Raw genomic sequence first — 16,477 nt, 5'->3', positions numbered from 1 at the left:
TCGGATAACATGGAGGCCATCAAAATGATTTCGGATAATCATGCTATGGGTCTTAATAGTCGCAACCTTATCAGAGCGATTAAAAGGCTTAGCTCCTCCTTTGAGATCTTAGAGTTCAGCCACATTTTCAGAGAGCAGAACCGTGTTGCGGATCACTTGGCGGCGGCTGGCCATGAGGGGGTGTTAGGTGTTTCTACCCTTACCGTTCCCCCTATCGTTCTCTCTCCTCTTATTTTAGAGGATAGGATTGGGGTTAGCTTCCCTAGGCTAATCCCTGTGTAGTTGTTTTCTGTTCGTTTTTTCCTTTCCTTTTCTACCAAAAAAAAAATCAATCGAGCTCGCTCACGAGTTTTCGAACCGAACATAAGGAAGTTCGGCTTGGCTCATGAATGTCTCGAACCGATCCCGAACTCGAACCGAACTCTATCGAGTCGAGCTTTGATCGAGTTTTGAACGAGCCGAGCTCGGACAGTTTGCGAACCACCCTGGCTCGTTTGCACCCCTACTTGCTGCCTTATTAAGATATCTTGTAAGTGATATTGTGTATTTTAGTTCCTCGTTTTGAATATTGTTAGTCTTCTCCTTCACCTTTTTAGGAGGACTCTAATATTTTGATCCTTAGTGATCGTACAAGGAGCAATTGTATCATTGAATGTCAGATTTGTCGCGTTCTTCATTCAGTCCCCAGTTTCCTCTTTCACATCAACGTCCTCGACCTCTGCCTCTTATGAATTTAGTTACCTTCGTTGTTGTTGTAGATGTTGTCAATTCTTCCGGTTTATTAACTTATGCCACATCCTCTTTCTCTTTAATTTCCTCCACTTTTACCACGTTCTCTCTTGAATTGGCTTCTTTCTTGATTGTTGTCTTTTTCTTTGAACGAAGTATTTGTTTTTCCAAGATTTGCTTTGTTGACTCTTCTTTTTGCTCCTCGAATATTTCTCCATGTTCATATAATGACCCTATAACTTCATCCATGATAATCACATTTATATTTTTTATTTTTTTATGGCCACCACTACATAGTCAAATTTTGAGTGTAGTGATTGCAAAATATTTTCAACAATCCTAGACTCTTAAATTATTTTACCATATTATCACATTTTATTTATGATTGATTTTACTCGAGTCATGAAGGAGATTTAGACGGTGCTTGGAATGAGCCCGATAATGCATAATCTCTTGTTTTCGGGGGGTTTTGTTTAATCACTATGTTGCAACCGACCAAATTGAGGGCCTGTTTGTTTCACCTGCTCCTGTTTACTGCTACTGTTAGCTTTTTGATGTTTGATGGTACTGATAAGTAGCAGATTTTAGTTGATTTTTCTGTAAAAAGCAGCTGTTTCGAATTTTTACCAAACGTTTTTTTTATCTCCTGTTTAGACTTAAAATGCAAACGGTAGTTTCGAAAATTGAAAACAAACGGCCACTGAGAATGTTTTATCATTTGCCGATAATAATAATATGTTGATGAAGATTGAAAAAGGATGCGGTTGAAGAATTGGTTTACAAATTAATGGAGCAATTTGATAAATTATAATGCAATGACAATTTTATAATTTCTGCTAAATTTTGAGTTTTGGTTTTTTACGTTTTCAAGACCTTATTTTGTAATTTTTGTCAAATTTTGAGTTTCACTTCGCGGTGACGTTCATGATTTTTTTTTGTCTAAATTCATTCATTTATACCTACAAAATTGCAAATTACTATTTTTGTGGCTTTTATATAATTTTCCTTTTAAAATTTTTTCTTATTCCGTTTAGGAATCAGTTTTAGGGTTTTCTTTTTACTATTTAAAAAACAATTTCGAATATTCCATGTAGTTTTTGATATTCAATAAGAATTTTTTTTTCTAAAGTTATCTTAAATTTTGAAGGTTTCAATAGGTATTCATACGTGAATTAACTATTTATAACGTATTTATGTTCTTGCTACTTCCCGCTATGTAAAAGGATGGGAAGAGACAACTAAGGATTCAAATTATTTCAAGATTCCTAAGTTCCATTTTGAGTTTGATATTGGGTTGGCCGGAGAAAAGGTTTCTAACTTATGATTGTTTTGGACAAAAATCTTCCTGCCACGTTAACTAAACTGATGAAGTTAACCAAACGTTTTTAAGGATAAAAAAAACTACAAGGACTTAATTGTGAATTGGACAAACTATAAATGTTTTTTTTTTCTAAATAATCATTCATAATTATTTTTGTTACTTAATTTCAATATTAGTAATTTCAATCCAGGTCATTCAGTTTAGTTTAGTTCGTTTCAGTAATTTATCATTATTTATTATAATTATATATATATATATATATATATATATATATATTATTTATAATTTATTATAAAATAATTCATCATTATTTATTATACTTATAATTATTTATATATAATATATAATTTCTTATATATATAATTTATTATAATTATAATTATTTATATATAAAATTTATCATTTCAGTTTAGTAGTATTCAGTTTAGCTCAGTAATATTCAGTTCAGTTTATTTAATTTCAGTCAAAAAAAGGTAAGGCCTTAGACCCTCATCTTTGTTACTTAATTTCAGTATTAATCAGTTCAGTTCAGTAACTTATTATTACTTATTATAATTATAATTATTTTTTTATTTTTTTATTATTATTAGAACCATTATTATTTTTATAAGCTTTTTATTTAATTATTGCTATTTTTAAAAGATTATATTATTATCAGTTCAATTTCTTTCGGTTAAAAAGGACAAAACCTAGTCTTTGTTTTGTGTCATATATATTTTTTTTTAATATTGTGAGATAGAATTCGTGGATTTGTTAATGTTTCGAACTACTAAAAAGAAAAGAAAAACAGTTAGTGTAATGAAATAGGAGTATCAAAATGAATTTTGATATTATAACTATATTAATTTATACATTTTACGGATAAAGTGTAAAAATATATATAATATTTATAGTTATGGATAATTTTACTCCTAACATCTAACATGATGCAATTGTATTCTTAATGTTAACAACCAAGAGCAATTTTACTCCTAACGTTATTAAGCTAGGTCAATTTAATAAATAATTCATCAAATTGTCTTATCGGTCATGAATCTTGTCATCTAGACTCCACGTGTGAGTCATTTTATCACTTATTAGTAATTGATAATAAACATATGGTTAGACGTGATTTTTTTAAATTAAAAAAATATTGTCTATTGTATAAATATTAATCTTCAATTCTATCATTAAATCACAGAAAATATGATTTTTTTAAGCGAACTGATATGCAATTGATGTAAAATAAAAAACAAAATATATGTGTTTTATAATAATGTCTGAAATTGAACCAATTTCCAATGTTAGGGGTAAAAAAATTGCACCATTTTAGAGGTTAGGAAAAAAATTGTTTCTAGTTATAAATGTTTGAGCTATTTTTGCACTTTATCCCTATATTTTATAGGGTCAATGTCACGTCCGTGTCAAAAAAAAATTAATACTTATTTAAAAAATAGATATTGTTAATTAATTATTAATTTAAATATATTATTGGGTTTAATTTAATGTTTTTAAGTGTAAATTAATAGTTATGAGTAAGTTTTATAAAACATTATAAATTAGAGGATCTCACTTAATATTTTCCTAAATAATAATATATAACTAGTCGAAAACCCGTGCGATGCACGGGGTATGAAACTTTTATATAATTTAGATAAATAAATAAATTGACATATTTACTTTTAAATAATTTTATATCATGTTATGAAAAAAATTTATATTATGTATATTTGAAATTAATATATATTTTTTAATGATAATTCAAATTAAAAATAATTGACTATTTTTTTTATAGAATTTTAACTAAAATGAATGATTTATTTATTTTTACAAAATTCAATTATTTGTACTAAAATTTTAATACATTTTTCATATTCCAAATATTCTGTGAAACAATAATAATAAAATAGCAGATTAATTAAAAAATATATTAGAATATAATAAAAAAATCAAAAATTGAATTAAACTATAATTAAAATTAAATATTATATTTACGATACAAAAGAATTACAATATAGGTTAAACAAAAATTGAATTAAACTACAATTAAAATTAAATATTATATCTACGATACAAAAGAATTACAATTTATGTTAAAATGGAAGCAACATTAATATATTATTCTATAAACTATTACAATCAATACTTTTCTAATGTTGCATATGAAGAAACTTTATCAATTCAATATGTTACATATAAAAAAGTAAAATTCGTAAGAATTAGTCACAAATTCATCTTGATGATAATTATTTTGGTTGATGGAATTTCATGATCACCAAGTATTCGAATTCAATTATTCATTCTGCTACAATAACCCAATATATCTAATTGAATCAGTTTAAGATGATGATTTCTCATATTTTCATCTCGTAATATCTCATCAAGACATTCGATCAATTTGTTCTTCATTCTTTCACTATATAGAATATCAGTCATACTCGCAGATATCACTTATTTGACTTCATTAATATTTTCTAATAATTATATATTCTTGAATTTTGTAAGTAAGAAAAACAAACAAAAGAATTGAAAAAAAATGAAGGGATGAAAAAGATAATTAGGAGAGAACCATCTTCCTCTCGGGTTTTTTTTTTTTTTTGAAAATAAGAGAGAATGTCGAGACATAAGCGTATAAAGAGGACAATGAAAATATTTTTTGCCCATTAATTAATCATTTTATTTTTTCTTAATAAAGTATTAAGTCCATAAATTAATTTTAGTTAAATAGAATTAAATCGCAATTGTAACCACTCAGTATAAAAAAACGTTTTATAATTAATATGTGAAATTAATTATATTAAGGGTAAATTCTAAAAAAAAACCCCTGTGGTTTGATGTTCTCCCAAAAAAACCCTCGTGGTTTGTTATTACAAAAAAAAAGACTGTGGTTTGCGTCGTTAACCAAAAAACGGAAAATGGCTTAACGGTGTTAAAATGCTGACGTGGCACAGGGGTAAGGTTGGAAATTCGAATTTTTTTTTTATTTTTTTATTTTTTCCCCTCTCTCTCTCTTCCTTCTTCTTCTTCTTCCTTCTTCTTCTCCTTCTTCTTCTTTTTCCTTTTTCTTCTTCTTCCTTCTTTTTTTTCTTTTTTTTTTAAGTTTCCGGAAATCTGGAAATTTCCGGAAATCGAATTTGAATCAATTTGAAAAACCCCTTTGGAAATCGAATCAAAATAATTCTTTAAACCTGAGGAATTGGTAAGTGGGTTATCTCTGTTAGCTACCCAGACATAAGTTCTAATCGGAATGTTTTTGTGCCAAATTCCGATATACCAATTTGGAGAATTTTCAGGGGTGAAGAAACCCAATTCGAAAACCTTACCGGCGGAGAGAAGAGTTTGGCCATGGGAGAGAGATTGGGTAGCTGTTAAAATGTCTGCGGAGAAGGCAAATTTTGAGCTATGAGAAATCACGAGCGTTGATTTCGAAGTTTTACCAGATGGAGAAGAAGCGTGAAGAAAGAAGCCGCGAGGTGGTTTCATTGCTTTGCAGTATTCATCGTCGGCGTCTACGTCATCGAAGTGAGAGAGTGAAAATCTTTGCGTTTAGGATCATCGGAGATGAGAGTGTAGTCTTTGGGTGCTGCCACATTTGACGTTACATTTCCCATTAATTTACCCACTTTTTTCCTTTTCTCTCTCTGGATTTTCCCCAGAAATCCGGAAATTTTCCAGATAGTGTCCGAAGAGAGAGAGAGAGATAAGAACAGAACAATTAGCTTCCATCTTCATTATTGTCCAGAACTATACCAGATGCCAGCATTTCAAATAAATGAATAGTTAGTTTCCAACTAGCTGCCTTCTTCAACAAAGCAATGGAACTTGCAAAACTTTTGTCCAAGAAAAAGAAAATAAATGTCGAAATAACTAACTCAAATTATTGATGAATCATAACGAATGTTGAGTTGGAAATAGCTCTTCAATATTATATATTTTTTACTGCTTTCGAAGGGTGTAAACAGTACGTTTCGTATATTGATTTGCTATGCTTACCATCATACTTTATAGAAGAAGAAGAAAAAGAGGAGAAGGAGGAAGAAGAAGAGGAAGAAGAAGGAGAAGGAATAAGGAAGAAGAAGAAGGAGGAAGAGGAAGGAGGAGAGAGAGGGGGAAAAAATAAAAAAAATAAAAAAAAATCGAATTTCCAACCTTACCCTTGTGCCACGTCAACATTTTAACACCGTTAAGCCATTTTCCGTTTTTTGGTTAACGGCGCAAACCACAGTCCTTTTTTTTGTAATAACAAACCACAAGGGTTTTTTTGGAAGAACATCAAACCACATGGTTTTTTTTTAGAATTTACCCTTATATTAATTAGAATCATTATGCTCAACATTTGAAAATTTGAAGAGATTCAAATAATAATATTTTCTTAATTAATATTTTTCAATAATTTGTCCTATGATCATATTTCATTTTCATATGTTAAAAACTCTTGAAATACTAACAATTTTGTACGAACCATAATATAATAGTTAAAAATTATATAAGCCAATGTTGCAAAAGCAATTATCTCAATATCCATAATTAATGTACATTTTTAGGATTTTGAGCATCAAAATTTATTTTTATTTACCTTGATTTTGAATTCGTATCTAGCATAATCCACATTCTTCAAGAATAAACATCTTATCAAGCGTATTAGACGCTTACAATCTCCTTGTCTAGAAAATTGGGAAAAAATAACTTCTTGATAATAATAATAATAATAATAATAATAATATAACATAATTTATATTGAAATAAACTTCATTATAAGTATAATATTCCAATATCTCTTTAATATTTCATTTAATATGTCTCAAACTTCAATGAACAACTATCGTGTGAAACTTTATATCTATTTGTACCAAAATATATAAAAATAAAAAATACAATCCATATCAATTAGCTAAGCTCAAACTAAAAAAATGAGTGGATTTCAACATGTTCCGAATTAGAAAAATTAATCTAACTTCAATTAAAACTAAAAATTAAGTTCATAAAAAGCCGAAAATCTAAATTTTAGTTAGAGTTAACAATCAAAACGATAACACCTAGGAACATATACTAAAAAAGAATGTAAATAGACAAAATCTTTATTTTAGTAATTTTAAAAAATAAATAAATAAATAAGAAAATATGGATAAGGTAGCAAGAGGTATGGAATCTGGATAACGACAGAAATGGAATTTCATCTTTGAAAGATGAAACTATAACAACAATTGTTTAATAAAAATAAAACAACAGCACAATTGAGAAAGCCAAAAATCGAGTTCATATAAAGCCGAAAATCTAAATTTTAGTTAAGAGTTAGCAATCGAAACGATAACACCTAGCAACATATACTAAAAAAGAATACAAATTTACAAAATCTTTATTTTAGTCATTTTGAAAAAAAAAAGACAAATAAAAAAGAAAACATAGATAAGGTAGCGAGAGGTATGGAACCTGGAAAAATGAAACTATAACAACTATTGTTTAATAAAAAGAAAACAACAACACAATTGAGAACAAAAATAACTACAACATATGGAAAAAAAATCGAATAATTACCTTGAGAAACATAAGAATTTCTTGTAATTTTTGACACTTTTGTGTTTTCCGGTTTTAGTTGTTCATGCATCTTCTATTTCTGTCGGATTTCTTCAATTGAAGCTATCAGTTTGGAAAAAAAAGACAAATAAAAAAGAAAATATGGATAGGATAGCGAGAGGTATAAAACATGGGTAACAACAGAAATGAATCTGAAAGATGAAACTATAACAACTATTGTTTAAATAAAAATAAAACAACAACATAATTGAGAACAAAATAACTACAACATATGAAAAAAACGAATATTTACCTTCAGAAATATAATACTATCTATCATGCTTTATATAGAAGTTTATTTGTGACTTTTAGATTTCCTTTACTTTGTGTTTTTTTATCTTTCCGTAACTCTTGCTTTCTTTTATTATTTTAATTAATAGGCTAGTAATTATTTAATATATTATAAATATAAATTTGTTATTTTTAATTAATTAAATATTTATTTTTAATTAATTAAATATTTTTAATGATAACTCATAAAAAAACCTCTAAAACACTTCTTCTCATTTCTCTCTGCTTCTATAATTATATACAGTATAGATAGATTGTATTATGTTGTGGTGACTCACGTTTTTTTGTTAAAAAATTATAGAATAAAAGAAGTTAAAACAACAATTTTATTATTATTATTATTAATTTAAAAAGTGTCAAGTTGCATGTAATGCACATCACATGTATTACTTAAAATATTTACATATTTGACACATGTAATGGGTTAGATAAGTGTTGTAATAAGCTAATTGGTTAGATACGTTGTATTAAAAATATTTAATTTCTTTTCTAAATAATAACAACTAATTTTGGAAGACACGGAAATACTAAGGGGAGAGATGGATACGGAGAGAGGGTGTGAGAGAGAGAGAGAAAAGAAGTAGATTTGAGAAGGAAATGGAAAAATTCAAAATATATACCATCAAATGTCTAGATGAATTTTGAGATTTTTAATAGTGTCGAGTCTAGCAATGTTATCGGATTGAATTAGTTATGTTGGTATAGAGTTATTAATCCGGTGTTCAAAAACAGTCGAAGCACAATGATCTCATATGGTCCGTGTAAAGGTAAAACACTTGACGTACTAATAGTCTATAAGAGGTAATATTTAATATTATTTTATTTTTAAATATGATTTTAGTTAGACAGTTACATATTAAATTAGATGATCATTTGAAGGTTTCGATCACATAAGAAATTGACACTAGTAAATTATTAAATTGTCAGTTTGAAATTTATATATATATTGAGAAATAATAATAATATAAAGAAATTAAATTAAAAATGTCTACGGATAGACTCATAGCAATGTCACGAGTCTAACTGAACCTTCGGTTGGAATTAACGATGTCAGTTTAGTGTTACGCGTTACAATTCCGGTAATAAGTTATAAAAGTAATTAATTTAAAATCTATTTAAGTTTATATATATTTGAGCGACTTAAATTCTTGGAATTGTGTACTTATGATTTTTTATGGAAATATATTATTTAAATTATTTATTTTTTTTATTTTAATTGTAAAATGATGAATTTGAAGTATAATTTCATATTTGTGGTATTAACTTTGGAAATTGAATTGAAAAAATGAATTCGATGTGAATGGTTTTTGGATTGAGAAAGTTTAATTGAGAATATTATGATAATGATTTTTTATATATACTCATCTAGAGTAATCTGGATCGGTGGTTTTATATTTGAAGACCATGTTCAGTGAGGGACATGGTTTGTGTACACAGTTGAAAGACCTATCAGATATGGTAAAGAAGTGTTGGGCAAGACCATGCGGGATAGACAATGTTAAAGGACGTCTCGACTATATATGTGGTTATGGGTTGATACTTAAGGGGAGAAACTCTAGGATGGATATAATGTTTTAAGTTTATGTGGATTACAAGTTGGTTTGATAAAACGTTTAGTTGATTATGATTCGGTTTGATAAAGTGTTTATTTGATTACGGTTTATTTTGGCAAAAATGTTAATTCAAAAATATCGATATTTATTTGTGAATTGATTTCATATATGATTTGCTTTCATTTGATAATATGATTTCCAAATTTAAAAATTTATATTGTCAGATCAAATATCGATATTTATTTGTGATACAAGTTGATTTGATATCGTACGTGATTTGTAAACTTAAAAGTTTATATTATTGGTTTCGATAAAATATTTGTATATATATTTATAAAAATATATTTATCGTTTAAGAAGATTATTTTATACGAATTATCGAATAAATTCGGGATACTAAATATTAGTTTACGATCATTAACACTATTGTGAATAGTAATAATGATAAAATAAAACTATATATAACAATAAAGTGAAGTATATTGTAACACCAAATAAAAATCACCCACCTAGTAATTATAATATATATTACTATCAAGGTATAAATTCTAGAAATTTAGACACGGATGTAACATATATTAATTTCATTAATCTCTCAATGAGTTAAGAGAACTACCTAAAATAGGTAGAACTATGTGGCTTTGATTTCCGAGTTAAAGATTAAATGACGTTCGGAATACGCAGGAAGCTTGATACAATTATCGAGTCCAAGCCAAATAATTAAATAAACTCTAGGTAGTCCCAATAAATTTTTATCTATTAGAAAATACGTTTGGCTTTTAGACTGTTAGAAGTTCGTCGCCCTGTTTTCCGTTCATATCCGATGTCATTTTAGGTCGGATGTGACAGTCAATGGCCAATTTACTCCTATCGTTTTGAGAGAATAGCAGACATACAAAATGATAAAATTTTACTCCTAATATTCTAAACAAGATTAATTTTAGGCTTAATGCATATATACACATCTAAACTTGATTTTGTCTAATGGCACCCTGAACTTTTAAAATAACCTATCACACACCTATAGTTAGCTTTAAAAACCTATCGCACACCTATAGGACGCTTTAAAAACCTATCACACAGCTGTAGTTGGCTCATTCGGACCTCCTATACACAAAATCGTTGATTTTTCGTCTTTGGCGGATGAGGTGGCATACCAAACGAACTCTCACACTTTTCTTTTTTCCTATAACACGCATACCACCTCGTTCTTTAAAGACGAAGGATCAACGATTTTGTGTGTAGGAGGTCCGAATGAGCCAATTATAGGTGTGTAATAGGTTTTTAAAGCCAAATATAGGTGTGTGATAGGTTATTTTAAAAGTTCAGAATGCTAATAGACAAAACGTGTCAAGTTCAAAGAGTGTAAATATGCATTAACCCTTAATTTTATTTAAATCTAATAGAAAATTTGAACATACTATTTTACTTTATTCAACACGTTATTTAATTGTCATTATAGATCTCTGAAACATCAATTATATCTAAAAAAAATCATTGTTAAACATAATTAAATAATTTATCAAAAAATAATAATTAAGTCTATCATATAGAAGTAATAATAAAAAAGGTTAATTACAAGTAAATGCCACGTGGTTATACGAATTTGTATATGGGTATCTGTAGTAATTTTCTTTACAAACGTAACCACGTGGTTGTAAAATTTTGCATTTTTTTTACTTTACTAAATTTGGTCGATAACGAATTATTAACGATATGACCACTGAATTTTACATTTTTTTTAACATCGGTGGCTAGTCAACGTTAACTAACTCATCCAAATAACCGTTAACGACCTCAAAATGAAACTATTCAAGAATTAAAGTTGTTCACTATTCTGAATAATATTTACCATGAAATCACATTTTTATTTTCCAAAATCAGATTTTTAGAGTTTTATCTCTCTAAAAATTCACTATTTCTCTTTTAACCAAATAACACATAAATGGACTCAAAACGAAAATTTGCAAGAATTAAAGTTCCTTCGAAACTTTTATCTTGAAGCCGTTAACTGTCGTTTTGAGGCGTTGAGCGACCATCGGTATTAAAAAAGTGTAAATTTCAGTGATCATACCATTAAGAATTGAAATTCATTGTCCACTATATTAAAATGGTTAAAGTTGAGTGTCCATGGGTGTAATTTACCCCAATATTTTTAGGCAAAATCCCAATAGTTCACACAGTTCAGTATCCTTGGTCCGTACCGCAAGATAAAGATATCTGCGTCAACACCAGATCAGAGGTGCCTTCCCATTTCTTCATTTGCTTTCAAACCAGCTTATGGAGAATCTAAAGGTAAGCTTCAATTTTTCTTTTCCTTTGTTGTACACCCGCATTCTGGGGTAAGCTTATAGAGTTCCTTTTTTTTTTCATTTCATCAACTTGTGAAGATATTGGGGAGAGTGTATTCGATAATTGGCGGAATGGGTTTTTGTTGGATTAATTAGAATGTGAACTAAACCAAGTAATGACTGCATTTTCTTTTCTTTTGCTTGGTTTCTGAGAAAACGAGGACATGGTTAGGGTATTTGATGTCAATAAATTGGGGAAATTTTAATGTACTGCACAAACCTGCAAAATTGACGTAATTAGTCTATGAAGATGTCATTTTCTGGGCGACACAGAAGGATTTGGAGCTAAAATGACATAAAAACTAAGAATGCAATGAGTCTTTTCTCACTTTGAGCAGGAATTCAATTTCTATGTTTTACCTTTGCTTAATTTTCTCTATATTCTTAGCATCCAATTGAATTTTACTCAAAATTATTAGGCTGAAGATATTTCCATTAAACATCTTTTTTGGTTGCTGGAACCATGTTATAGTGTAGATATTCCTACTATTATCTACATGAACCCGAAGAAAGAACATGTTTTCCTGACTTCTTGTGTTATGGATTTAGGATCCATTCGGTTTACTATTGTTGTTTACTGTTTACTGTTATTGTTGCTCTCGTATGGTAGATTTTAGCTGATTTTCTTTCCAACTATTGTTTCTCAATCCTAAATAAACATTTTATATCTACTGTTTGGAGTAAAACAACAAAAAGGAGAACTAAACAGGCACTTAATCAGCACAAAATCCCTTTTCTGCTTCCTTATATCAAGTCTTAATGTATGTTTTCATAGTTATTTCACATGTTTATATTCTTTGCTATCTGTTTCTCAGCCTGAATGCTTGATGAACCGTCATCAACTACATCAACAATTATATTAATATGCATAGCGTCTCGAAGACTCGAACCATTGCATATTGCTTCAACAATATTATTAACTCCATCTTGACTCGAATGCAAATTTCGCCGTTCTTTGCATAGAAATTTAATTCCAAACCATGTTGTATGTTACCATAGTAATTTCACATATTCATATTCTTTGTTATCTGTGTTTCTCAGGTTGAATGCTTCATCAACTCTCTTCAGCTACATCAATACTTATATTGTTATGCATAGCATCGTCCCGAAGCATTTCGACAATATTATTAACTCCATCACAGCTTTTGGTTGGAAAATTCCTTCATAGGGATATTATGACTAGCACAACTAATGAGCAAGATTTTCTAGATAGTGATGGCGCCTGCAATGATGAAACTTATGAAGGACTTGAAATCACAAAAGATGAGCTGCTGTCGAACTGCATTTTGCAAAACATTTCGACTAATGGTGTGACTTTGGCAGAACCATCAATAGAAGAAGATTTAGGTGCAAGTAATTTAGAACCATATACTGGGATGACTTTTCCATCGCTAGAAGATGCAAGAGATTTCTATTATGAATATGCCAAGCGGGAAGGTTTCACTATACGAACAAATCGGATCAGACATTCGTTGAAGAACATGGCAGTTATAGGACGTGACTTTGTTTGTTCTCGAGAAGGTTTTCGTGCTGCGAAGCATGCATTGAGGAAAGATCGAGTTCTTCCTTCTCGGCCTGTAACAAGAGAAGGGTGCAAAGCCATGATAAGGTTAGCAGCAAGAGATGGAGGAAAATGGGCAGTTACTAAATTTGTGCAAGAACACAACCACAAGTTAATGTCTCATCATAAATTTCCTGGAGAGCTGCCAACAATAAATATACTCAGTGAGGTATGTCCAGGATATTATTGGGATAGTCTATATTTATTAGCGATAGACAAGTACAAAAATAAGCTTTGTGTTTTTTCACTAAAGGAAAATTTTAGTCATTTATCATTTTTTCTGCTTTAAAATGTTCTTATATGTTAGGGTGGGTAAAATAGAACAACAAGTATTGTTTATAGTGGTTAAACTTGCATTTGAATTCTCAGACATTGAAATGCATGTTGAAACTCGCTCTTTTTCCTCGTTTTTTTAAGCTTAATATATCCCTAGCCCTTTATTTGCCTAGCAAAGTCTAACTCCCCTATATTTTGAAAACGTTCTATTTACCCTCTGAACTTGTTTAAAGTGACCTATTAACCCTCTAAACTTTCTTAAAATGACCTATTATCTCTCTGAATTTGCTTACAGTGATCTATAGATCACCTAAACGTGCTTGAAATGATATATATTTCAACTTGTCCAAATCTCTCCTTGCTCTGCCATGTGCACTTAGGGGTAAATCGTATCACTTTAAACAAATTTAGGGGATGAATAAGATGTTTTTAAAGTATAGGGACAATTGATTTTTTTATTTTTTTATACAAATACAGGGAACTAGCCCTAGGGATGTATTAGTTTATTCATAAGGGCAACCAATTGGCAAAATTTTCAGCTATCTATATATGCTTACTCCATGAATATTTTAACATTTAAATCCTGTGATTGCCAGGGTAAATTGTATCGGTGGTTATTGGAAATTGGAGTTTGTTTCACAAAAGTCACCGAACCTCATTTTCTTTCAATAAAATCTTCATATTTGATTTCAATAAATTCATTCGGTCCATATTTGTTTGTATACAAAACTCACTGGAATATTAATGTGGCACAAAAGACATTTGAATATATGCCAACTGTCTTGTGTGCTACATCAAGATTCCATTGAGTTTTTGTATACAAAGTGGTTGGAATGACTTTATTGAAAGCAAATGTGAAGTTCAATGACTTTTGTGAAATAAGCCCCAATGGCCCTCTGGGTGCATTCTTTGCTTCTCCTGTTGACGAGGAATAGTAATAATAGTATAGGTTAGTTTTAATGTGTAAATTACATTCATGGCCTCTCAACTTTGTTCTTACTTTCATTATGGCCTCTTAACTTTGAAGTCTGACCTTATGGCCCCTGAACTTTGCATTTTACTAATATAATGACCCTTTTTACCAAAAATTACCGATGATAATCTCAAATAAAAAAGTCCAAGAATTAAAGTTGTCTAGACCACATTTTTTCATGAGACTGACATTTTTTATTTTCCAAATCTCCATTTTTGTAGTTTTCTGTACAACTACTTTCTTTTGCTTAACTAAACAACATCTAAATGACATTAAAACCAAAAGTTCAAGAATTAAAGTTACTTAGAATATAATTTTCATCTCCTCTACAATGGAGGGTTACTTGCTATTAGAGTGGTCATCTTGATCAACGGTAAAAATGGTCATTATGTTAATGAAGTGCAAAGTTCAAGGGTTATAATGTCTGGTTTTGAAGTTCAAGAATCATGACGGACTTAAGGACAAAGTTTAGGAACATAGTTGTAATTTACTTGTTTTAAATTGTATTTCTTGTCTATGTTTCTTATCATAATGTTTTTTTTTTTTTTTGCTGTCAATTAATTTTCCAACTCTGCAATATGAGTGCAGGAGGAGAAGGATAAGAAAATCCAGGATTTATACGATGAGCTGCAGCGAGAAAGAGAGAGATCTGCAGCGGTTCAGCATCAGCTATGCATGATTCTTAAAGATGTTGAGGAACATGCCGAGTTTATGTCTTTAAGAGTTGAGGACATAATTAACAATTTAAGACAAATTGAAATTGGCAATATATGATTCTGAAATGCACATAAAGATGCAATTCATCAAATGAGTTAATCATACACTTTTACTAAAGTTTAAGGTTTATGTGCCGTGGATCATTAAATTAAAGTTTGTTTTCTATCAACGAAGTTACTTAAGTTTAAGTTTTGTGTCAATAAAATTATTGTCCAGCTTCGGTGTTAAAAACCCCAAAAAGATGAGGCAAGTCAAATAGAAACCTGACTTGCCAAATTTTGGGTGAAGCTACATGGCAGCTGTGCGGATGATACATGGCAAAAAGGGATTGATTTTGTGGCTGTCACGCGGCATCACATATGTAGACAGTCTGACACGGTGTCAGATTTTTATTTGACTTGAGGTGTCATCTTTTTGGTGGGTGGTTTTTGACACCGGATCCAACTGCAGCGATTTTATTGACACAATTTAAACTTTGGTAACTTAGTTGAGCAAAATAAACTTTAACAACCGTCGACTCACAAACTTTAAACTTGAGTTGTTGTGAGTGCATTTGACTCGTTATTGGTTATATGGTTCGTCCAAGGGGGAGAGATTGAGCTTCAAGAAATAGTAGATGGTCATGGTCTTATTAATACACAAATGTATAACTTCCAGGTGCAGTTAGGCCATCGTGTACTTGAACCAGAGTATTCTTATTGCCACTTTACAGAGCTGGACTCGAACCTCCACGAGGTTTTGAATTGAGATACGATGCAAGTCTTTCCCTTCTGAATTGAAGATGTGAAGTGTGATGCAAGTTCTTCCCTTCTGAGTTGAAGGTGTGAATTAGGAGAAAAGGGGTTTCTTAATTGGGATTATTTTCATGTTCTTTTCTGGTTTTGTGCATATATTGTTGATATTCTTTCTTATCCTAAGAAATAATCAAATTATTTACATTCCAATTCTTCATATCTATTAATGTTCTTCCAGTGATGGTTTACTATGCAATTTTCAGAATCATAAATCCTAAAGCCGAGTTTTGGTCTGTTCAAGCTCTGCTCGCTATAAAATTAACGAGCTCGAACCCGAGCCGAGCTTGCTATAAAATTAACGAGCCGAGCCCGAGCCGAGCTTTGGCTTGCTCAACGAGCTTGAGCCGAGCTTCGAGCT

At 29.9% G+C, this 16,477-nt stretch overlaps 1 protein-coding gene across 1 annotated transcript; it reads left to right on the top strand.

Moving 5' to 3' along the window:
• Nucleotides 1–11,625: 11,625 nt before the first annotated feature.
• LOC136221686 (protein FAR1-RELATED SEQUENCE 1) lies at nucleotides 11,626–16,263 on the top strand. The gene is made up of 3 exons (XM_066009101.1): nucleotides 11,626–11,742; nucleotides 12,840–13,528; nucleotides 15,197–16,263. Exons 2-3 carry the CDS (start codon nucleotides 12,845–12,847, stop codon nucleotides 15,380–15,382), a joined length of 870 nt encoding a protein of 289 aa, XP_065865173.1. The 5' UTR covers nucleotides 11,626–11,742; nucleotides 12,840–12,844; the 3' UTR covers nucleotides 15,383–16,263.
• The last annotated feature ends 214 nt before the right edge of the window (nucleotides 16,264–16,477 follow it).

This window comes from Euphorbia lathyris, chromosome 3 (assembly GCF_963576675.1).
Source record: "Euphorbia lathyris chromosome 3, ddEupLath1.1, whole genome shotgun sequence".
Taxonomy (NCBI): domain Eukaryota; kingdom Viridiplantae; phylum Streptophyta; class Magnoliopsida; order Malpighiales; family Euphorbiaceae; genus Euphorbia; species Euphorbia lathyris.
Note: the sequence above shows the minus strand (reverse complement) of the source record. Positions and strands in the feature narration are given on the sequence as shown.